This window comes from Musca autumnalis, unplaced genomic scaffold (assembly GCF_047663935.1).
Source record: "Musca autumnalis isolate F117 unplaced genomic scaffold, ASM4766393v1 scaffold_3, whole genome shotgun sequence".
Classification (NCBI taxonomy): domain Eukaryota; kingdom Metazoa; phylum Arthropoda; class Insecta; order Diptera; family Muscidae; genus Musca; species Musca autumnalis.
Genome location: NW_027411866.1, coordinates 244,980,810 through 245,004,833, shown reverse-complemented (window position 1 = coordinate 245,004,833; position 24,024 = coordinate 244,980,810). Strand labels below are relative to the sequence as shown.

Genomic DNA, 24,024 nt, shown 5'->3' with positions numbered 1-24,024 from the left:
AAAAAGTATCAATTGGTTTTGCCGACAGAGATATACCCTCAGCCTGTGTGAATTGATACACTTATTTACAAAAAACTTATGTATTTAAGGTGTTTTAAGAATATTGAGCGTATGAACTTACCGACAAAAATATGGATTCGGATTAAAGCTCAAAAGTTTTGCAGGGGAGGTACCTTAAGGGATGAAAGTGGTTCTTATTTTGGGAGACATTCGTCTCGATAGATAATCGCTCCCACCAGTTATTTCAGTTAGGCTGACATCCGAAACATCAGTTGCTTTGTATTCGTGCATGAAACTAGGGGTTCTTGGATCGAGTTCCCCACTACTGCGATTTCATAAAATTACTTTAGTATGGACCTTGATGTAAGAACCCCTAGTTTCATGGACGAATTCAAAGCAAATGACGTTTCGGAAGTAAGCCTTGGTAACCATACAATTTAGACTTTTGGACCATTATATCAGGAAACATGGACTTGCACACGAAAAACATATTATCATTGTAAACAGCGACATTAGGAGTACAAAGCAACTGACGCTTCGAAAGTCAGCCTTGGTCAACATACAATTAAGACCTTTGGACCATTATATCAGGAAACATGGACTTGCCCACAAAAAACGTGTTATCGTCGTAAACAGGATACTAGGAGTACGTTCGGTAGAAATTTGCAAAGGATCCTCGAACACTTAAACAACAATTTTGAACTTTTTTGTGGGTGGTACCGCAAGGAGTGGACCGATCAGTATTTCGAGATCCAAAGTTTGGAGCAAATCGGTTGCTCCGTTCATGAGATAGCAGCGTATATTTTCGAACTTTTGTAGGGAAGGTACTGAAAAAAGTGGACCTATAAGCACCACCTTTTAATTGTATCTAATATTCGAAGAAATATTACGATATGCAAAATGTGGAACAACGTAGTATTCGAGTAGAGAGTTGTCGTGCGCACCAGCCGAAGAGGTTTTTGCAGCTTTCGAGTCATTTTCTCACTAAATGTGGACTTGCCACTCAAAAAACTTGTATCATCGTAATAGGGGCCTTGAGAGGATGTCCTAAACTGCACTTTTCCGAAATTTTGTGTTGGAGGTACCCGAAGGAGTTGACATCTAAAGGCCATATTATAACCTGATATATGTCTCATAGAAATATCACGATATGCACAGTATGGACCAAATCGGTTACTGCCTTCGAGAGTTAAAATATTACGACTGCCAAATTTTGCATCGAAATAATTTATCCGTTAGAGAGTTATCGTGCGCTGCATCCACTACACATGGTGCCTTAGTGGGCTTTTACAGCTTTTGGGTCATTTTCTCCGGAAGTATGGATTTCCCCTGAAAAAACGTCCAATTCGAGAGGAGGTTTTAAACAACTCTTTTCCGAAATTTTGTGTGAAAGGTACCCGAAGGAGTGGACCGATTAAGTCCATATTCAAACTTGATCTATGTTTGGTAGAAATATAACGATGTCCAAAGCATGGACTAAATTGTGCGCATAATTTTTGCGAAAAAAATAAAATTTTGGGGGAGGTACCCGAGGCCCATTTTCGAACAAAGTTTGGACAAAATATTACCAAATCCAAATTGTGGACCAAATCGGTTAATCCGTTCGAGAGTGATCGTGCGCTCCAGCCAGACAGACGGGCATTGCTAAATCGACTCCAAATTGTCTGAAACGGATTTCGAACAATGTGGATGAGTATTATATTCTAACAAAAATATAGGAAAAAATTAAAACTTTTGTATATTTTATTAATTTTGAGTGATATTGGAAATTATCCTCGGAGTCTAGAGTCGGAGTAAAATCAACAATGGATCGACTCCGAAACCCTGGAAAGTGTATATACCCTCGTTAGAATAAATGCTGAGGGTATAAAAATGGACAGGGTAGTCCCGCTACCGAAACTATGGAAGGATGGTGAATTGTATAAGCTGATTTCATTTTTACTACCTTCTCGACAGTGGCGGATCAACAACATGGGTTCCGAAAGCAGCATAGTAGGAAATTCCACTGCATGCCATTTCAATATATATTAGCAGAGGTCTTAAGCAGAACAGGCCATGTCATATATCAATAATGGCAGCATTTGAACTGACTAAAGCCTTTGATATGGTCAGCCAGAAAAGAAATATTGCTGACATCGTGCCGCCAATATTAGATGGTGTGCAACTAAACCCTTCTACGGAAGATATGATCCTCGAAACACTTACGAACATACGAAGAGAGGCTGACAAAAGCTGGGGTCTCAGACCAAATGTAATACATCGGATGTGAATCTGTCCATGCTAGTTACTGAATAGCGAGTTGCATTAGTCCTCATTACAGATATTGAGTCGGCTTTGCCGACAGATATATACCCTCAGCCTGTGTGGATTGAAATACTTCCTAGGGCCACTAGGAAAACCTTCAGAAAAATGGTGCCATAGGGGTTTTTTTTACAACTTTCCTGCGGTTTTCTCAAGAAGTATGGACTTGCCCCTGAAAAAAACTTTTACTGTCGTAATTAAGGCAGCAAATGCAGGTTGTTTCAACAAAAATCAAAGTGATTCGAGAGCAGGTCTTATAGTGAATTTATCCGAAATTTTGTGTGGGAGGTACCCGAAGGAGTGGACAAAAATAGTCCATATTCGAACCTGAAATATATCTGGTAGATATATTAGGATGTGTAAAGTATGGACAAAATCGATCACTCCCGCCAAGAGTTATCGTGCGCACAATTTTTCCGAACATTTTTGAACATTTGTGGGGGAGGTACCTGAGTGAGTGGACCGATATGGCTTATCTTCGAGCTTAAAATAAGTTTGCACATAATATTACGAAGGCCACATTTTGTACCGAATCGGCAGATCCGTTCGAGAGTTATCTTACACTCCAATCACTACACACCGAGTCACAGGGTTTTTTTGCACCTTTCAAGCTATTTTCTCAGGAAGTATGGACTTGCCCCTGATAAAACTTGTACCGTCGTATGGGGGGCAGTGAATACAAGTTGCTACAACAAAAATCAAAGCGATTCGAGATCAGGTCCTAAACTGAACTTTTCCGAAATTTTGTGTGGGAGGTACCCTAAGGAGTGGACCGATTGAGTCCATATTGGAACCTCATCTAAGTCTGGTAGAAATTTCAATATGTGCAAAGTATGGACCAAGTCGGTTATTCCCTTCATGAGTTATCACGCGCACAAATTTTCCGAACATTTTGGAAGAACGGCGTCAAAGACAACAACCAGTTATTTTCAGTTGCAGTGAATATTATCGAAGAAACAAGAAGTAAAATTGAAAGGAAAATCATTTTCTTTACAATTGTTGATTATTTGCATGAATAAATAATTTTGTGTATCAATAACATGTTCAAAATAACAACAAAACAGAGATATACCCTCAGCCTATGTGAATTGGAACTTTCATCTACGGAGCTCCAACTTACAGTGCAGATGGTAATTCCAATAGAATTCGACTTGTCCCTCAAATTTCTTCTAATAGATGTCATGTCCTGTAAAAGTTTTTTTGCGAATAGTGCCTTTTGGATTTACCCCCAGTTTTTGTAACTTATTTTTGTTCGTTCGTCTATATTCGTAATAATTTAGACATTCATAGCTCAGCCCCCATATGACATACACATATAATTTTTCGTATACCCGTTCCATATATCGTTAAGGATTCCTCATTTAAAAATCAGCGCTCTACATTTGCGCTAAAGCGAGTAAATCGATCTACAAAATTTGACAATTCGTGTGAGAAGAATAAATATTTTTACAAAAACTGGGGGTTAATATAGAGTTCGCAAGTTTGAAAAAAAAAAAAACACTGATCGATAACACGTTTATTGACAACCCAGTTGGGTTGACATCAATAATAATACAACATTTCATCTCAGTTGTGCTGACAATTGACAACGCAACTCAAAGTTTAGTGGCAATGGTTAATCGACCCCTAAGTATACGGTGTCTTTGGCAACTTTAGTGACAAGAATGCGAGGAATATTTTAATTAAAAAAATGTTCGCCATAAAATATTACTATAGGTCCTAGAATACATCAAAACTCTAAATTTTTCCTAAACGCCAGGAAATTACCCTATACTATATTCTGACATTCTGAATCAACGAAAATATCTGCAAGACAAAATGTCACATAAAAACGAAAAGTGCAAATATGTGCAGGATGTTTCGATGGAGATTGGTAAAAAAGTCTTCCCTTGTTATGAAATGATGTTACACAGCCCAACTCGATCTTAAACGCAACTATTTTCATCATTTACTGTTAAAATTTGCCTTGAAAAAAAAACAACAACTACGGACATCAATTATTAAAGAACACACACTTCATTGGCGACACTGAACGTCTTAATAAATACGTTTCACATATCTTCATTAAAATTACAAAAAAATATTTAGAATCCGTTATTTATTTTGGACATGATCATAGTTTTATAAACAACTTAAATATTGAGACAACAAAAAAGTCCAAATATGGTCACTTTGACTTGCTTTTATACCCAAGAAACCTATATATTTTTTCATAACTACACGGAGTGGGATACTATAAACAATATTCCACCCTTTTTAACGTAAATTGATAATTTTTTCGATTCGGAAAATTGGACACTGGTCCGTTAAACTTGAACAAAGAAACAAATTATTAAAATATATCTATCCGTCCAAAAGTTGCAGAATTCTTGCCATTAAAACCAATTCTGAACCACAACGAGTAGCTATTACTGACAAACCTATGTTACATACTTTAAGGATTCATTTAATACTCATTGCACCTTTTATTTTGAATTTCATATTTATTTTCTTTATTGTTCACATTACTGAATACTAATTTGTAAACTAAATTATTCAAAATAAAAATAGGCGTCTAGTTTATTAACACCTCGTTATCATATCAATTCTTCATTTACACACCTATGTACGTATTTATGTAAATAATGGGGTGGGATAGCCAAGTTGAGCCGTAAAGCATTCCTCCTCTAACAAAAATGATATACGAATGCAAGTCATTCTCATAATTTTCAATGCAATACCAGGCGCTCGTTACTCATACGCTCTGTGTGCCGACGACATGTTTATGATTTGTATTGTAACTTATGGATGGGATGGATGGATGAAGAACGGCAACAACGACTATGTAAGTTAATTGTGTAATAAATAAAACATCAATTAGAATACCAAAACAAAATGATGTTTGGAACAGTGGTATGTGTACTTGAGTAGGCAGGTAAGACAATACTTTAATTTAATTTATTTCAAGATTGGTAACCAAGCTTAGTGTGTTTACTATTATGTTTGTATGTTCGTTCTTCCGTTTAATCTGTCTCTGGGTCTATCTCCAGTTCAAGGAAATTGGCTACTTCGATGGGATGTAACCACAGATCCACTGGAGTTAGATGAGTAGGTTTGGCGGGGCAATTGAAAAGTTGTATTGTGTCGTGCGGGCCCATGCCGCATACTGTGCAGATGTTTTGCACGGCGCGGTCGATTTCCGCCCAATAAGAATTTATGCGACTGGAAGCCAAAACTACTCTAGTTTGTCGTGGCAGCTGACGCTCCTCAGCTGCTATAGATGGGGCATGTATTTCGAGGACTTTATTCACACTATATTTGCTTATGGCCTTAGCAACTGCATCCGTGTGAATACTATTTAAACCTGCTTGATATGCCTGTTGATCTAACCAATACTTAGTGTGAGTGAGAAAACTTCTTCGAAGTAGTGGACCATTTTGGTACATCTCTGAACATCATCAAGTCCTTCTCGAATATAATATTCACTCGAAAGATTGGTCATAATTAGAGTGTGATTTTGATCAAATAGAAAAAAAAAACGTAAATGCAAAAGTTCAAATTCTTTGTTTCTAAAGGCAGACAGTATGGCTATTCTATGAAAATATTTTTATGCAGTCATTTATTAATGCATTCTAAATTTAGGTGCATATGTAGATATGTATGTTCAAAATTTTGTTTTTAACACAATGCAAACAAATTAATTCAAATTAAATATGACATAATTTGTTGTTGGCTTAACAACAATAAACATTTGGCAACCTCGTCAAGATATTTCTTGGCTTTGTTTTAGCCAATATCATGCTAGAGTTAATGTACCATATGTCGGTGTATAAAACGCCCAGACAAATCTGTAATATATTACAAATAATATGACCTAGGAAATATGTACATATGTCAGCATTAACAAATGATTTGATTTTAGGTTTAGAGTCTCAAAGGTAAAGTAAATGTTGCAGAATTGGTGGGTAAAATGAAGGATATATTAAGTTGTAAAGGTGTCTTGTATTAAGACCCCATTAGTTTATTTCACAATGACTTAATATATTTATCGACAATATCGCGAAACTTCTCACTTTTTAACTCTTACTATACCGATCAGTAAGTAAGCGACGCAAAACATACTTGATGATCGGTCTAACCACCCGTGAAACGTAGCATAGTGGTTGAATGTGTGAGACTTCGGTGGATTCCTAATTTTTCAATGTACTTATTAGGTCTAAATAGCTCAACTCGAAAGAGAATTAATTCAAATATCACTCTAAAAATGACCTTCGCCTTAATAAGGCAAAACAAAAAAAAAATGATTTCAGCATGAGCCAGGCTGGGATTCGAACCTGGGACCCCAACAACCAAGTGACACGGTTGCAGGCGTCTTAGCGTTCTAAGCCACCATCAACTTGTCAAAGATTCCGATGACAAATATTGATGATCAAAATCTTCTGATACAGAAGAACAAATAAAATAAAGGTGGAAAAAAGCTGCCTTAGTATTTGTAATAAAGCATTGAAAAATAGAGTTACCAGCCAAGTCGGACTATAGGAAAGGTTTGGAATTAAATGACTAACATTAAAATAAATAAATAATTCGAATATATAAATTTCGAATGATTTGTGATATAAATGCTTAGCCTTCGTCCACCCACTAAAAACAAAAACACCATTCAATATGCCTGATGATCGGTCTAACCACCCGTGAAACGTAGCATAGTGGTTGAATGTGTGGGACTTCGGTGGATTCCTAATTTTTCAATGTACCTATTAGGTCTAAATAGCTCAACTCGAAAGAGAATTAATTCAAATATCACTCTAAAAATGACCTTCGCCTTAATAAGGCAAAAAAAAAAATCAATGAAACCTGAACAGTAAACCTCAGCATTTAAACGTTGTATTTTCTTTCCACTGCATATATGTATGTATATTATACAGACTAGCCATTTATTATTTTTGACCAATCGACAGATTGATACAATGTACTTCCATGTAACGAATACTTCTCTATAATCGAAATAACGGTTTTAGAGCCCAAGTAAGTTTGGACGAAATTCGATTTTATCAGTGGACGGATGGAGTCCACATTGAAACCTCATCTATCTTTCGTAGAAATTTTACTCGGTTGCTACATTCGTGCGCACCATTATAACGAAACAATTTGAACTTTTGTGGTGGGAGTTATCAGAGGGAGTGGAACGATATGGGCCATCCTCGAACTTAAACTAAGTTTGGACAAAATAATACGACTGTCTTTGGCCGAACCTATTGTTCCATTCAAGAGTTATCGTGTGCTCCAGCCAGACGGACGGACATAGCTAAATCAACTCCAAATTTTCAAAACGGATTTCGTCCAAGCATACTTGTGGTCTAAAACCATTGCTTCGATGAGGCATAATTTGATCAAATAAAAGTTTAGAAAGTCTTTCTTGCCTAAAGTCTGAGGGTATAATGAGGCAGAATTTGGTGTGTTTGAGAGAAAAACAGTTGGAAAGATTTATGGACCAATCTGTGTTGACGGTTAATACCGGAATCGTATGAACAACGAGTTATACCAGCCGACATATATCAATATGGTAAAACGTATCTAACGTATCTAGCCACAACGCATGCGTTTGTCTAGGTCATGCCAACGACGTCATGAAGATATGTGAATACCAGCCATTCTAGGGTATGTAAAGACCTATGTAAAGACCAAGTCGAAGTTGATATCACAAAACCAGGAATCAAAAAATTGAAGAAGTAAAGTAGAAGATCGGCTCTTTTGAAAATATATTCTTAGGATGGATTAATTTGCCATTGGAGAGAATAGTGAGCAATATATAGCTCTTTAAATATGAAAAATATTTACTAGGTAATCTAAAGCTATAATAATATGAAAATTAGACGACCTTTAAAACAACTATTTCCGAAAAAATTTGCTGATAACACTGTGCAACAAAATAGAGGTGAAAGTCTGGGGCACGGAAAATTCCTCTTGGGGAAGAAAGGCCCTGGTGAGTATATTAAGAATCCTAAAGGACAGATCCGCCGTGAGTCGAACTTCCGCGTTGTGGCGTGATGAAGTTTTTGCTAGAGACCCTGTAGTAAGCCGTCAGGAATTAGCGTTATATCATTGTTCAATGTTGCTTTAGTTTATTTTTGAGACGACAAAATCGATTAGTTGTCAATAAGAGCCATACCTAACATTTTCTGAGCGACATTTTTGCAGAACATTTCGAAGCTGAAAAACGTCATCTTGTGGTATTTTTATAGCGGCTCTTAAAATAAAGAATGAAAAGGACATTGAAGGAAGCGAGTTAGAAGGTCGAAGTGCTCTACGAAAATAATCCTCATTCGATTTGACTGCGAATAATTACGTAACATTTTCGGAATTTAATCAATATTTCACATACATGCATTGCGTGTTTTATGCATTAAATAGATAAAATCGGGCCAAAATATATATAAGAGCTATATCCAAATCTAACCCAATTTTTCATAAATCGGTAAAACTGGAAGAGAGCCTAAAGGCCTGGCTACATAAGCAGCCTCGCCTGCTTGCCTTGCCTTGCTTTCTTGCTTCATTTCTGACATAATAAAAATAAAATAATAAAGGAGCCCGAGCAAATTTCGAACTGGGTTGCCTTTTTCTTTTTTATTCTTTTTTCAGAAGTAAGCAAGGCCAGCAGGCAAGGCAGCTTATGTACCTAGGCCTTAAGAAAACATCCCATGCTAAATAGCAAAATCGGTGAAAGATAGATATGGGGTCTATATTCCAAACTGAACCGGTTTTTATCAAAATGTGGAGTAGTTCAAATTCCAATAACTGTTTTCTTTTTTTATACCCTCAGCATTTATGCTAACGAGGGTATATACACTTTCATACGGGCAAAATGTGCCTCATCGAAATAATGGTTTTAGACCCCAAGTATGTTTGGACGAAATGTGTTTTAGACAATTTGGAGTCGATTGAGCAATGTCCGTTTGTCCGTCTGTCTGTCTGGCTGGAGCGCACGATAACTCTCGAACGGATCAACCGATTCGATCCAAAATTTGGCTATCGTAATATTTTGTCCAAACTTAGTTTAAGTTCGAAGATGGGCTATATCGGTCCACTCCTTCCGGTACCTCCCCCACAAAAGTTCGAAAATGTTCGGAAAATTTGTGTGCACGATAACTCCTGAAGGAAGTAACCGATTTGACCCATACTTTGCACATCGTGAAATTTCTACCAGACTTAGATGAGGTTCTAATATGGACTCAATCGGTTTACTCCTTCGGGTACCTCCCACACAAAATTTCGGATAAGTTTAGATTAGGACCTGCTCTCGTATCGCTTCGATGTTTGTTGCAGCAACTTGTATTCACTGCCCTCCATACGACAGTACAAGTTTCATCAGGGGCAAGTCCTTACTTCCTGAGAAAATAGCCTGAAGGATACAAAAAGCCTCTATGACACAGTCTATAGTGGCTTGAGCGCAAGATAACTCTCGAACGGATCTGCCGATTCGGTCCAAAATTTGGTCTTCGTAATATTTTGTCCAAACATAATTTATGTTCGAAGATAAGCCATATCGGTTCACTTCTTCAGGTACCTCCCACACAAAAGTTCAAAAATGGTCGGAAAAATTGTGCGCACGATAACTCTTGAAGGGAGTGACCGATGTAATCGATACTTTGCACATCCTTATATATCTACCAGATATAGATCAGGTTCGAATATGGACTTTATTTGTCTACTCCTTCCGGTACCACTAACACAAAATTTCGGATAAGTTCACTTTAAGGCCTGCTCTCGAATCACTTTGATTTTTGTTGAAGCGTTTTGCATTCGCTACCTCCATATCCATATTTCTTGGGAAAACAGCCCGAAAGGTGTAAATAACCTCTATGTCACCATATGTGGCGGTCGGAGAGCACAAACAGGGCAATCATGAATAAAAATTCCGTGCGGAATTTGTTCCCTTTCCCCAATTTCGCAATTTTTAATTTCCAAGTTTGTGTCCAAAAAGTGAATATTTTTATGGATTCGGCCAGAATATTCCATAATTAAGTGATTCTAGCAATTTTCAAAGTTTTAAAACATTGGTTTTTGAAAGAATTTCACTTTTCAAAAATATTTTCCGTGCGGAAAATTCCGAGGGAATTATTCATGATTGCCCTGGATAACTCTCGAACTGTTCAACCGATTTGGACCAACATTTGGTCGTCATCATATTATATCCAAACTTAGTATTATGGGGCAATATCGGTCCACAACTTCTGGTATTTCTCCCCAATATTTAAAAATGTCACTAAAATGCTAGGACGATATCACTTGAATGGGGGCAACCAATTTGGTCCAAATTTTGGGGTCTCCTAATATTTTGTCAGAATTTAGTTTAACTTCTAAAATGGCCCATATCGGTCCTCCCTAAGGGTACCTCCCCCACAAAAGTTCAACATTTGGGTCTTGGTGCAGTTAATTCCTAATCCACATTTTTGCCGGCAAGTTCAAATGTCCAAAAAGGGTCACAAAATTCTGAAGAGAACTTAAATACATTCGATCTGTCCGTAGTTAATACTTTCACTTCACATTGGCTGAGGTTATATATCTGTCGGCAAAGCGTATTGTAATATTAATATCAGGCCACTTTCGGATTGTATTGAAATTTTGCGATTTATAGTTTGACATTATTTAGCTGTCGACAAATCCGGACAGATTGACTGAGTCTTGTATACTTGTTTCCTTTTGTAACGATATATACTCCACCTACTCAGAAGAAACTCCTACATTTTTTCCGTTTCCTTATCGGCGAATATCCGTCATATTAATATAGATTTGCATAATAATAGGGCAGATGTAAACTTATTATCACATATTATCATTATTATCCTTAATGAGAGATATTAGTATGTACGCCCAATCGTATATCTGCGTTTTCTTCCTTCAGTGGCCCATTTATATTAATAACTTTTTCCAATCTTCTTATGTTTGCTTACAAAATTGATGAGTTGCAATTTTCCTTATGCATTTTGTTTCCATAAGCACTTGGAAATAATCCGCTTCAACTGATCGTAATCAGAACTCCATTGCATAAAAAAAAAAATTATAGAATTCCTTGCACTTACCGAAATTACTTGCAAGATTGTCATTATTTTGTAGTTCCCAAGCATTCTATAAAGGAAACGAAAAAACACTTATAATCATTATCATACATATGTAATATTCATCAAGCTGGCTTACCGGATCAACATCAATACCTAAGGGGGCCATTGGTACGCTTGCATTTTCCAACATATTGCTGCGTATGGTTTCATAACGAGCCTTTGATTCTTCTGATGTCGATAAATTGAAAGTTTCTTGATGCGGTTTATCGGCTTGATCACCATCCTCATCAGTGCGATTTGTGGAAATTTCTGAACCCTCCTCTTCTTGTATTACATCCCAACGCATAGAATTAATATGAGCTGGAGGTAAAAATGGATTAGTGGGTGTAACAGAAGAGGAACGATTGCTACTACTACTACCACCAGTATCGTCGGTGGTTTGGCGTGTCACTTGGGTATTTGATGTACCAAAACTAGTTGAACTATAATCGCTAAAATCTAAAGCAAGGCTATCATCGGTTGTTCCATTGACATTGGGACTAATAATCTGGAAGAAGAAAAAAACATGTAATTTTCTATGATCATAAGATTTGTGGGTAAAATTGTAGTTTACCTGTTGATTAACAAATTCATATTCCAGTGGCTCATCAGCACCAGGAAACGCCTGCACCAATTCATGCATTACTTCCACAACTTTTTGCATGGATGGCCTTAAATCTGGTCGTGTTTCCCAACATGATGTCATTAGTTCTTGGATGGGTTGAGGCCACTCTGTCACAATGGGTGGTCTTTCACCCTTGTGTATTTTCCACATAATTGAATAGGTATTATCTACATCTTTAAAGGGTTTTTGTCGTGAGAGTACCTCCCACAGGACAATACCCCAACTAAAAATATCACATTTTTCGGTATATTTAGAACCTTCAAAAACCTCTGGAGCCATCCATGCTGCAGAACCTTTATTGTTTGTCATTAGCGTAGATTTATCAGCCACCGTTCCAAAGTCGCAAATTTTTAAATGTCGTCCTTTATTGGTGAGCAGCAGATTGAGAGGCTTCAAATCACGATGTATCAATGGCTTTGGCTTCATGGCATGTAAGTAGGCGACGCCCTGGAAAAGGAGAAAAACGTTATTAGCAAGGAAATATATATAAAAAAATAATTGTTTCTAAAGAGGGAAAGAAGTGTCCCTTGTCCCCTCGATGTATGTAGCATTTAGCGCCCAGAATATTAAAGCAACCATCAAGAATAGTTAGAGCGAACAATAATAAACCGACGCTATTCAGTCTACGGGACTGTAGTTTGGGGAGGGGACGACTTTTTGCTACCAGACCTGTAACAAGAAGCCATTGGTAGTATGACTGAACAAAGAACAAACTGTTATCCCTTCTAGAGAAAATGTTGACCATTAGTCCAGTCAGGCTGTGTGGACTGGAAGTGTTTTCTTAAAACAAACTTGACGTCACATTTGTTCCAATGACTGAAGTTGTGCATAACCAAACCTCTACCATGGCGGAAAATATAAGCCTTACCAAAACCTGAGGCAGGACGCCATTAAGAAAGGACTTTTTTTCTAATCCAACAAGTAGTGTTCACATAACCTCAATTTGCACCATGCATTTTTTGAGAATCTTTTTCCTGAAGGGCGAATCTTTTAGGAATTTTTTTCTAAAGGCTTAATTTTTTAAGAATGTTTTTTTTTTTGTTCCTGAAGCGTGGATTTTAAAATAATTACCGTCGTATAGGTTACATTGAATTGTGCAGCCGGTGTTTTTTTCTTCTTACTAAATCCGTTAACAAACAAAATCAATAATTACAGCTATTCCTGCTTGTTCTTCTTACAATTGAGAAGAGTAGAAGCAAATACAAAAATCAAGAAAAATTAAGAGACCGTCCGACAGGGATGGAAAAATGAAAATTTCAAAAAGTACTAAAGTGGTACTTTTTTCAATGAAAAGGTACTTTTTATTATTTTTTAAGGAAAAAAAAAATTATTCAGTAAAAAACAACAACAAAGGCTTAAATCTATGAAATCTGAAGAATGTTCCAAAATGGTATATTTTTTTATACCATACTGGAGGGTATAGTTAACTTTGTCATTCTGTTTGTAACACATCGAAATATTCGTGGGAGACCCTATAAAGTATAACTAGGTCCGTCCGTCTGTTGAATTCTATATACAGCTCTCAATATTTAATATGGAGCTTTTTATTTGGTACAGAAGCTTTAATTTCTCCTAGGAAGTTTGGTATTGCAAATGGGCTCTATCGGTTCACGTTTTGATATAGCTCCCATACAACAGTACCTCTCGATTTTCGGTATTTTGAAGGTTTGACCACATTATCATACCAAAATTGTTGTTCGTTGGGGCCACAAAACTCTCCCCCAGAAATGTGTCAGTGCGGGTAAACGTTCTGATATAGCCCTAATAGAATGGTATTTTAAAAGATTAAGGCTCAGTATCCCATCGAAATACTGAAATTAGATACTTTGTTTTCGTTTTAAATAGCCTGGAGCTGGCAAACTATCGATAGTCCGACTATCGTTGTCGTGACAGATAGTCCAAAAAATGTTTTGGTGGCCAATGTAAACATTGTTTTCGTCAGTAATCAAAACGATAGTTAGACTGTCAATAGTTTTTCAGCACTAATATAGCCCCCATAAAAGAGGTATTGCAGATTCTCATATTGGAATGTACTTCAATACCGCTCGATGTGAATCTTTTAAATGATTAGTCTACCGTAGTGACTATAACTTTATATTTCGGATTCTCAAAGGGTGGAAGAGCTCCGCGAAGAAAATGATCAACATAGGTTAATATTTTGGTATATTCCCATATATCAAGATTTATAAAATTTCTAGTAATTTTAATCTTTAATTTTGCATTTTTAGTTCCAAATAAAATTTTTCTAGACTAGAGTATGGAAATGGTACTGAATTGGCCGCAGGGGGTACTTCGGTACTTTTTATAGTGAAATGATACTGAAAAAAGTACTATTGTACTGAATTTTCCATCCCTGCCGTCCGACGATGAAGTTGTTGCCTCGTCAAGGCATTACAACATGACTAAAAAATGATTCTGCTCAGAGAGATCAAAATTATTTTCTCCCTCTCCAAGTGGTGGATCCAAATGATGACGATAACATAAATGATGATACAGTTATCGATAAAACGATTAAAGATAAAATTCCACCAATTACCATATTAAAATGCAAAGTGGAACAAGTGAATGAAATGTGCAGAATCCTAAATATTTCTTCTTACTCAGTAAGAAAAATATCCATAGGATTAAAAATTTTCTTAACAAAGAAAGAAGATATGGAATGATGTGCAATGCATTAAGTGAGCAATTTAGCATGGAGTTCTTAACATATCTTCCTAAACAAGAAAGGCCATACAAAGCTATTTTATTACAAATGGAGGAACAAGTGTCGTTTAGGGACACCTCTCGGATCGATCCAAAATTTTTGCTATAGGTAGCCCTTGAGACCGTGATTCCAAATATATATAATTTTCCGGGGGGAAGTCCATACTTCCCGAGATATGGGTCTTGACATTTCGGAAATTTCGTACTTGTAACACCTTTATGTTGTTTATGGGCACCTCTCAGTTCGGACTGAAATTTTTACCATATTTAGCCCTTGGGACGCTGAACACAATGATATATAGTTTCCGGGGGAAGTCCATACTTCCCGAGATATTGGTCTTGACATTTCGGAAATTTCGTACTTGTAACACCTTTATGTTGTTTATGCGCACCTCTGGGATCGGGCTGAAATTTGTACTCAGGATGCCAAGGGCTATCTACTGTAAAAATTTCAGCCCGATCCGAGAGGTGCCCCTAAACGACATTTAAACCCAAATGGAAAAATGGATCCTAAAATTGTCAAAAAATATCTCATTGATATGGGACTAAGTGCTTGGATGTTAAGTTGGTGATTAGAATTTATCGAACTTAAGAAGCTATATGAAACCCGCAGCGTTAAAAAACCGTCTTCTCAATTCGAAAGAAATGTTAATTTCAAAATATTGTAAATTTTTCTGGATGGAATGTTCCTCAAAATAATAGCCAGCCCAATAATAATGATTTATTTTCTCTCGAAGAGATGAAAACTATTACTTTCGAACTGATTTCTAATTTGAAAAAAATGCAAGTTCAAAACTGACCAATTTGAGGTTATCACAAACTTAGCTTTCAAGTTTGTCCCATTTTACATTAGGCGAGTTTACTTGCGGCAATTGTCAGTTTGATGGAGAGAGAGGTGAGGGATATGGTAACCCTTTGCCTCTCAACACCCTCTCTCACCAACAAACTGACAATTGCCGCAAGTAAACTCGCCTAATGTAAATTGGGACTTTCTCTCATGAACTCCCAAAATTTAAATATAATAACTTGGAATGCAAGAGGCATTCGGAATAAAATTGAAGAATTTCTGCGATTTATGGAAAAACACAATGTTGATATTTGCCTATTAAATTAAACTTGGTTAAATAGCAATTACACTTTAAAAACAAGGTTAAAGGTGTTTCCAGCCAAGTCTGAGTTTGGCAAAACCAACTCTTGTCAAACAAAAACCAGTAAGGAAAGGATCAAAGTCGGGCGGGGCCGACTACATATATGATACCCTACACCACTGTGAATATGTAAAATATAAATCGGAGCTATATCCAGATCTTAACCGATTTTGGTTTAATTTGGCACAATTATTTCCAGACCGAATTCAGTCACACATTCCAAATATCATTGAAATCGGACTTATATATCGTGTTTGGAGCAGAAAATACACAAAATCGGCCGAAAATATATATGGGTGCTATATCCAAATCTGAACCGATTTCGATATAATTTGGCACATTTATTTCTAGACTGAATTCAGTCACACATTCCAAATTTCATCGAAATCGGAAATATATAGCGTGTTTGGTACAGAAAATACGTGAAATCGGCCGAAAATATATATGGGAGCTATATCCAAATCTGAACCGATTTCTATATAATTTGGCACATTTATTTCTAGACTGAATTCGGTCACACATTCCAAATTTCATCGAAATCGGAAAATATAGCGTATTTGGTGCAGCAAATACGTGAAATCGGGCAAACATATATATGGGAGCTATATCCAAATCTGAACCGATTTCGATATAATTTGGTTCATTTATTTCTAGACTGAATTGAGTCACACATTCCAAATTTCATCGAAATCGGAAATATATAGCGTGTTTGGTAGATAAAATACGTGAAATCGGCCGAAAATATATATGGGAGCTATATCCAAATCCGGACCGATTGCAATATAATTTTGCATACTTATTTGTAGACAAAATTCAGTCACACATTCCAAATTTTATCAAAATTGGACGTATATAGCGTGTTTGGTGCAGCAAAAACGAGAAATCGACCAAAATTATATGGGAGCTATATCTAAATCTGGACCGATTTCGATATAATTTGGCACACTTATTTCTAGACCGAATTCAGTCAAACATTCCAAATTTCACCAAAATCGGACGTATATAGCGTGTTTGGTGCAGCAAATACGTGAAATCGGGCGAAAATATATGTGGGAGCAATATCCAAATCTGAACCGATTTCGATATAATTTAGCTCATTTATTTCTGACTGAATTCATTCACACATTCCAAATTTTATCAAAATTGGACGTATATAGCGTGTTTGGTGCAGCAAATACGTGAAATCGGGCGAAAATATATATGGGAGCTATATCCAAATCTGAACCGATTTTCACCAAAAGCAATAGCGTTCTTCCTATGACTAAAAAAGTTGTAGTCCCCAATTTTCAGCTGAATCGGACAAAAAATTTGACCTGTGTGTTGCGAACAAAAATACATGGACAGACAGACAGACGGACGGACACGCATAAATCGTCTCAGAAAGTGATTATATGTATATCCCCAAAAGGAACTGTTCCTTTCCTTTTGTATGTTACATACAAATGCACAAAGACATAATACCCCTTACACTGTGTGGTGTAGGGTATAAATAGAAAATATCACGTTTATAGAAATGATCGGATTGACATCAGGGGTGGTGGAGCATCAAATATTACCACCTCTAAATACAACTATCATAGAGAACGTTGGGATTAAAATATACTCTGATGATGAATGTTTACACATACATATATTCCTGCTATTTTCCTGGTGGAATCTCTAACGCTGTTTTAAGAAATCGTTTATTGTCGGATATACGCACATTGACGATAAATTCTTATAAGTTTATACTTGGAGGAGACTTCAACTGTACATGGTTATTGGGGATGTTATAGAAGCAATGCTTGGGGAAATTTGTTATATGACAAACTTCAACACAACAACCTTCAGGTAGTCTTCTCACCAGAAAATTCATACATACCAGCTGATTCAAGAAGGCGCCCATCAAATTTGGATATCTTTCTTACAAACATCTCTCAAAATGTGGTTTCTATCAATAGCATAAATGATCTAAGTTCTGATCACTTACCAGTCATGTGTGAAGTTAATTTGAATATAAGAACTACGGCCGATATATACCTCGACTATAATAAGGCAAACTGGTCTCGTTATAAACGCTTCATAAACGAGCTTCTATCCACTTCTGATGATTATGTTTTATGTGGAAATATAAATCACAACACCATAAAAACTGCAATTAATTACAGTGTACCCAAACTTGAAAAATGTATACACAATAAGATGATACCAAACTTTATTCAAGTTTTAATTCAACATAGAAACGTATACAAAAGAAACTTTAAAAGATTCTCAGATATTGGCGATAGAGTTGCTATGAACCGTTTAAATAAAAAAATTAAGCAAGAATTAATAACTTTTAGAAACAAGTCCTGGAATAAAATGCTTTCAGAATTACATCCATCTTCAAAACCCCTATGGAAAGTCTCCAAAATGTTAAGGAGGAAAATAAAAAATATTCCAACGTTGTCCTATAACAACAGCTGTTATTACTCCCAAGAGGACAAATGCGATATAATTACAAAACATTTTCACAATAACCATAACCTGACCAATAACCTTAGTGACGCTCCAACAATATCTGACGTCAACTCAACAATTTTTGAAATTAATCAACAGAATACCAGCATTGAAAATGAGTTCCTTGTGAATTTGATGCAAGTGGAGGTCATATTAAAACAATTTAAAACCAAAAAAATCTCCTGGCATTGATAATATAAACAATCAATGTTTAAAAAAACTTACCTGAGAAGGGGAAACAATACCTTAAATTCATTATAAACTCATGTCTCAAGTTTTCATACTTTCCTCTTGCTTGGAAATGTTCCAAAACCATTCCATTGCTAAAGCCTAACAAACCACCTGACCATCCAGCGTCTTAAAGGCCAATAAGTTTGTCATCATCCTTAAGTAAAGTTTTGGAAACAATCATTAAGGATAAAATATTGCATTTCATTGAAGTATATAATGTTCTCCCTCCCCAACAATTTGGGTTTAGAAAAGAACTTAATACAGCACACCCAGTTTACAAAATTAAAAATATGGTAACGAAAAATTTTAATTCCGGAAAATCTACCGGAATGGTCCTGTTGGATATTAAAGCTGCATTTGATTCCGTTTGGCATGATGGCCTTATTTATAAATTGAGCAAACTAAATTTTCCATTATCTCTCATCAAAATGATTCAAGCTTTTTGAAAGGAAGATCCTTTAAAGTTTTTATTGGATCAACTTCATCAAACGAAATGAGTATTAACGTCGGATGCCCTCAAGGATCATGTTTATCTCCAATATTATACAACATCTTTACTTCTGATATTCCAACATTTAGTTGCTGCACAATCTCTATATTTGCTGATGATACTGCTATTCTTTGTGCTGATACATATTCAATAAATATTATTGAAAAATTTGAGACATCATTATCAGTTCAGAGAATCGCTGAATCGGATTAAATACCGTATGAATGGCATTAAATTAAGAACTATACAAGACAACTACCATGGGAAGATACAAAAACAACTGATAACACAACTAATAACTGAAATAGCTATCAATAAATATAATAAACAAATAACTATACAACATTATTCTTTCGTTACCATAGCCTTCTGATAAGTTCCCTCCTTTCCGCCCTCCACTAAACCAAAACAAAAACCGTAAAACCCTTTAAAAACCGAAAACACAACAATCTTTTTCTTGCCTCTTATCTGTGATGTTCATACGCTACGCAGCGGTTTCACCCTCCTCACTTACCTCCGCACATTGGCGCGCCCAGCTCATGGCATGTGCTTTCGAATAGTATGGTTTCACTTTGCCATGCAAAAAATCATACAACGAACCACCTTCTGCATATTCCATTATTAGATATGTGGACATTTGATTCAATGCTATTCCATACAGGGCTATGATGTTGGTATGTTGAACTCGTGACAACTGCTTGACTTCTGTTTCGATGGCTTTCTGCTCGGCCTTAGGGCCAAATTCTTTGACGGCAACAAAACGATCACGCCAACATGCTTTGTAAACAACACCGTATGAACCATGGCCAACTTTCTGTAAAAGAGGAAAGGTCATGAGTATCTACTAAATTATATAACAAATTATGATAAGGGCATCATAATGAGACATGGGCAAACCTCTTTAAAGGAAATCTCTGAAAAATCCACACCGGGACACAGAATGCTAAGACCACCACTGCTTAAGATTCCCGTGGTAGGTTGTTGGGGGGCTAAACTTGCAGCACCTTCCGTTGATGTTGATCCTGTCGTTGTTGTGGGTGTGTTACTTGTTGTTGTTGCAGGTGCAGGTGCCGGCAATTCATCAGTCATTTTCCTTTGTTTTGTTGGAACCACAATGGAATGTGGTAGCTTCCAGTACACCTCAAATTAATATTTCTTGTCAGATGACCCCTTCACACCTCTGCTCCAAGTTTATTTGCGAATAGCTGTCTTCGTTCTCTCAAACTGCGTATTGTTCAATTCTTTTTCCTTTGGCTGAATTCCTTCATGAAGTTCATGCCTCTTTTTGCCAATATGTTATTTATTTTTATTGTTGTAATTACATAATTAGTGTTGTTGTATTTTTCCAAAATATTTTCTTTCTATGGATTTTTTATTTGTTTTCAGCAGCCCAGCAGAATTTGTATTTTTGCGAAAAAAAACTAAAATCAAGGGACAACCAAGTCGACTATTTGATTTGACAAGTCTAAAAGTCGAAAACGAATTTTATTACGACTACGTATCCCTTTTTTAACTGTTCCGAACAGACAACGAACAGTTTCTCAGTGACGGCGGCTCATCATATAGTAAATAATGGGGTGGCGACTCAATTCTGTAAAAATTTTCAGCCACTGAGTCCCAATTTACATTAGGCAAGTTTAGTCTTGTGTCAGACTATGAAAATTTTCATGAAAATGTTTTGAGCTTATGGGTAAGAAGGGCGAAAGGGAGCACCTTCACCTCCGCTCTCTCCTAACCCTGCGTTTACAAATGACAAGACAGTTGACTTCATGTATTGATTGTCAGAATCCCACAACTTGCCTGTGTGACGTAGGCGTCCAGACAACTGCGAAAACAGTTGTAAAATTATGAATGAAAATCTCTGATTTCTTTTTGTTTTCCGTTCACATATTTTGTTTTGTACATATTCTTTTGTTTACAGCACATTTGAATTATCATCTCACTTCTTTTTCAAAAAAATGTCAATTAAAAACTGCTCCAATATGAATTGTATTGTGTCTGAAGTAAAGGAACGCTTTTCGAGTAAAAAGTGGTAAAACTTGAAGATTCTTGAACGTAAAGTAACAGAGCTATTGCTGTTCCAGAACCTGCAAGAAGCTACTATTTTTTACTACGATAACATTTTCCATTTATATTATCGAAAAAAATAGTAAAAACTAGTAGATTCTTGCAGTACTGGAACAGACAGACCAATTAGTTTATTTCTGTAGTGCGATTCTCTAACACATTTTTAGAGTTACCGACAAAAATCGGTAAAATTACAACACAAAATCATGAACGAAAAGTTCAAATAAAAGTTGACATCACTTTTCCTACCGGTAGAACTTTTCGATTTGACTATCCAACGTTTCAAGCTTTGCCGGAGGGTTGTCTCCTCAATGTCCTCAAACAGCGTGGAGTGGCTGGCTGTATCAAAGGTTTTTGATAAGTCAAGCGCCACCATCACTGTTCTATCGCACGGCCGTCTCTGGTTGAGTCCTTGACAAATATGAATGGTAATGGCGTACAGCGCAGTTGTCGTGCTGTGCTGCTTACGGAATTCATGCTGATGGTCTGCAACTTGATAGCTATTTCTGATACTGGGGAGGACTAAGGCCTCAAGGGTCTTTGCTACGGGCGAATACCCTTGAGGCCTTGTACGGCCTGTACGATTCACTTTTGCTGGCATCCTTGCCTGGCTTCCGTAGTGGGACCACCCTGCCCATTTTCCAGACTTCGGGAACAACGAGGGTGGCTAGCTACAAGTTGAGAACTTTAGTGAGATTCTCCAATCCCGGCTCATCCAGCAGCTTCAGCATTACCATGGAGATTTCATCAGGGCCCAATGCTTTGAATGATTTAGCGTTTCTGATGGCATTGACAACATCATCCATTGTAAATTGTTGTGGTTCAAAAAATGACAATGAAAAATCATTAAGGGTTATGTTCAGAGTATGTACAAACAATTTAATGACATTTGGAAAGTACTTTATCAGCCTGGCTTGCCCATATTAGACTAGCCTTTAAAGGCATTGCCCTGATAGAGGAAAAAATCAGGACATAGAACAAAATTTTTGTTGCCTTCTATTTGAAAATAGTTTTTAGAAATATTGTTAACAATAGGTCTGTACGATAACTTCGCAAGTAAAAAGTACTTGCAAGTACTCAGCAAGTTCTCAGTAACTTCTCTCCACTAATTTTACTCCCTCGAAGCTAAAAATTTGCAGAATGTTATCGAACAACAATTTGCAAAAACTTGCAAGAAGTCAGCTGATTTGACAAACAAGAAGTTTGGCGGATATGATTTAATTTAACAATCGAAGGTTGTTTACGAATATTATTGATTATCCATTGCTACAAAAATAATTCTCTTTCCATATCATAAATTAAGGGATGTCCGTCCCCCTACTACATGGATGCACCGCTTTTTGCTGGGATTTGATACCTTAGAAATAAAACAATCATCACGAACTACAAAATAAGTTATTTTACAAAATAAGTCGTTTTCCATAATTTATTTAGTTATCTCTTCTCTTTTTTATATTGTAGTTATTGTGACGGCCCCATTTGATCAAAACATTAGATTTATCTGATTAAAAAACTCGCTTATGACATATAGCGCCATCTATTGGAAACTCTGCTAGTCTAAAAAAATACTATCATATGATCACAGAGTTGCAAAGATTTTTGGGACAAAATTAGACTTCATTTTTTAGAACCCTTCATGAAGTTCCTCAATGTCACCTTCAAAATCTTGCCATTTCTGCACATTTTGATAACCTTAATTATAAGTCTGCAAAGTATCAAGTAAGCAAGAAGCGAGGTTATACACGAAATTGTGACGAGGTTATAAACGAAATTGTGACAAATAATTTAAAATTACGGTAATACCAAAAAAAATTTCCGAATTATTCCGAAATTAAATTTAAATAATTTAGACTGCCCGACGGAATTTTATTCATCAGGAAAATTGAAATTATTGAAATTATTGTTCACATCAAAGGATGGATATCCAACTCAACAAATTATTAGTAACTCAATAGATAATCTCGGGTAAGAGTTTTAGCAATATGTGTGTGATATGACATATCTGTCCATAATTGCATATTTATTATGCGAATGTGAAGCTATAGTTTTTAACAATATTGTTTAAATAGGATATTGTGGCTACACCTGGAAATTGGGCTTATACCAGGACTCAAATGTGATCAATATCCCGAGAAGTAATTAACCCTCATAATGGTTTAATCTTAAACATTGACGGACAAGGTTTTAAACAAGCAGTGAGTACATGAACGATGAACAAATCAGAAAAATACTGTACAACTATTATACGAATCCTTTTAAAAAATCCACAATTGGCGACATACGATTGATCCGTAAAATCAGTACATGTCTAAAAATCGAAGCAACTTTCTCTTTCCCGCGCTTTGATCAAAACTCAAAATTAATTTCATGCAAAATTTCTCTTGTCAAAAAAATAGCTAAGCCTATTTTAAGGCATACAAGTCAACATAACCTGTATAACAGTCTGCACACTTTACTCTTTACTAAGTCAATTGAGACCATTAAAAAAACTTTGAAAACCTCTTTTTACGTAATACAATCACGTGTTATGTAAAGATCGTTTCTCAGAAAGACATATCTCAAATTCAGAAACTAATTAGAACTTATTTAAAGCACGTTGAATATATAAATTGTAAAATGAAGAATTAAACTGTACCAAAATGTATCACATATTTTAAGGCATTATATGCTAATGAATTTTAAAAGTAAAAGTCTACAATAAGTGGCTAGTGCCAAATTGTCTAAGTACAATTAACTAAAAAAACTATACAGCTAAAAAAATATATAAATAAAAAAATTAAACCAACTAAATGTAAAAAGGAAATAATAAATAAACAGACAACAATTATTCCAATTCATTCATATTTAAGCTTTTCAAGAGGACTTTAAAGTACTGAAATATTTTCCATTAACCGCATGTTGCCT

At 36.1% G+C, this 24,024-nt stretch overlaps 1 protein-coding gene across 2 annotated transcripts in view; it reads right to left on the bottom strand.

Moving 5' to 3' along the window:
- Positions 1-20,520, bottom strand: part of Tak1 (TGF-beta activated kinase 1) — an 84,282-nt gene extending 63,762 nt beyond the window's left edge. The window contains exons 1-6 of one of the 2 annotated variants that reach the window (XM_073977564.1): positions 19,951-20,520; positions 19,568-19,867; positions 11,953-12,450; positions 11,760-11,886; positions 11,476-11,699; positions 11,361-11,406 (exon numbers count right to left, since the gene is read on the bottom strand). In XM_073977564.1, the coding sequence (XP_073833665.1) occupies positions 11,361-11,406; positions 11,476-11,699; positions 11,760-11,886; positions 11,953-12,450; positions 19,568-19,867; positions 19,951-20,142 (1,387 nt within the window). In that variant the 5' untranslated portion in view covers positions 20,143-20,520. Of the gene's footprint in view, positions 1-11,360; positions 11,407-11,475; positions 11,887-11,952; positions 12,451-19,567; positions 19,868-19,950 lie in introns of both variants that reach the window. The other variant, XM_073977563.1, reaches the window with a different exon arrangement.
- Between the last annotated feature and the right edge of the window lie 3,504 nt (positions 20,521-24,024).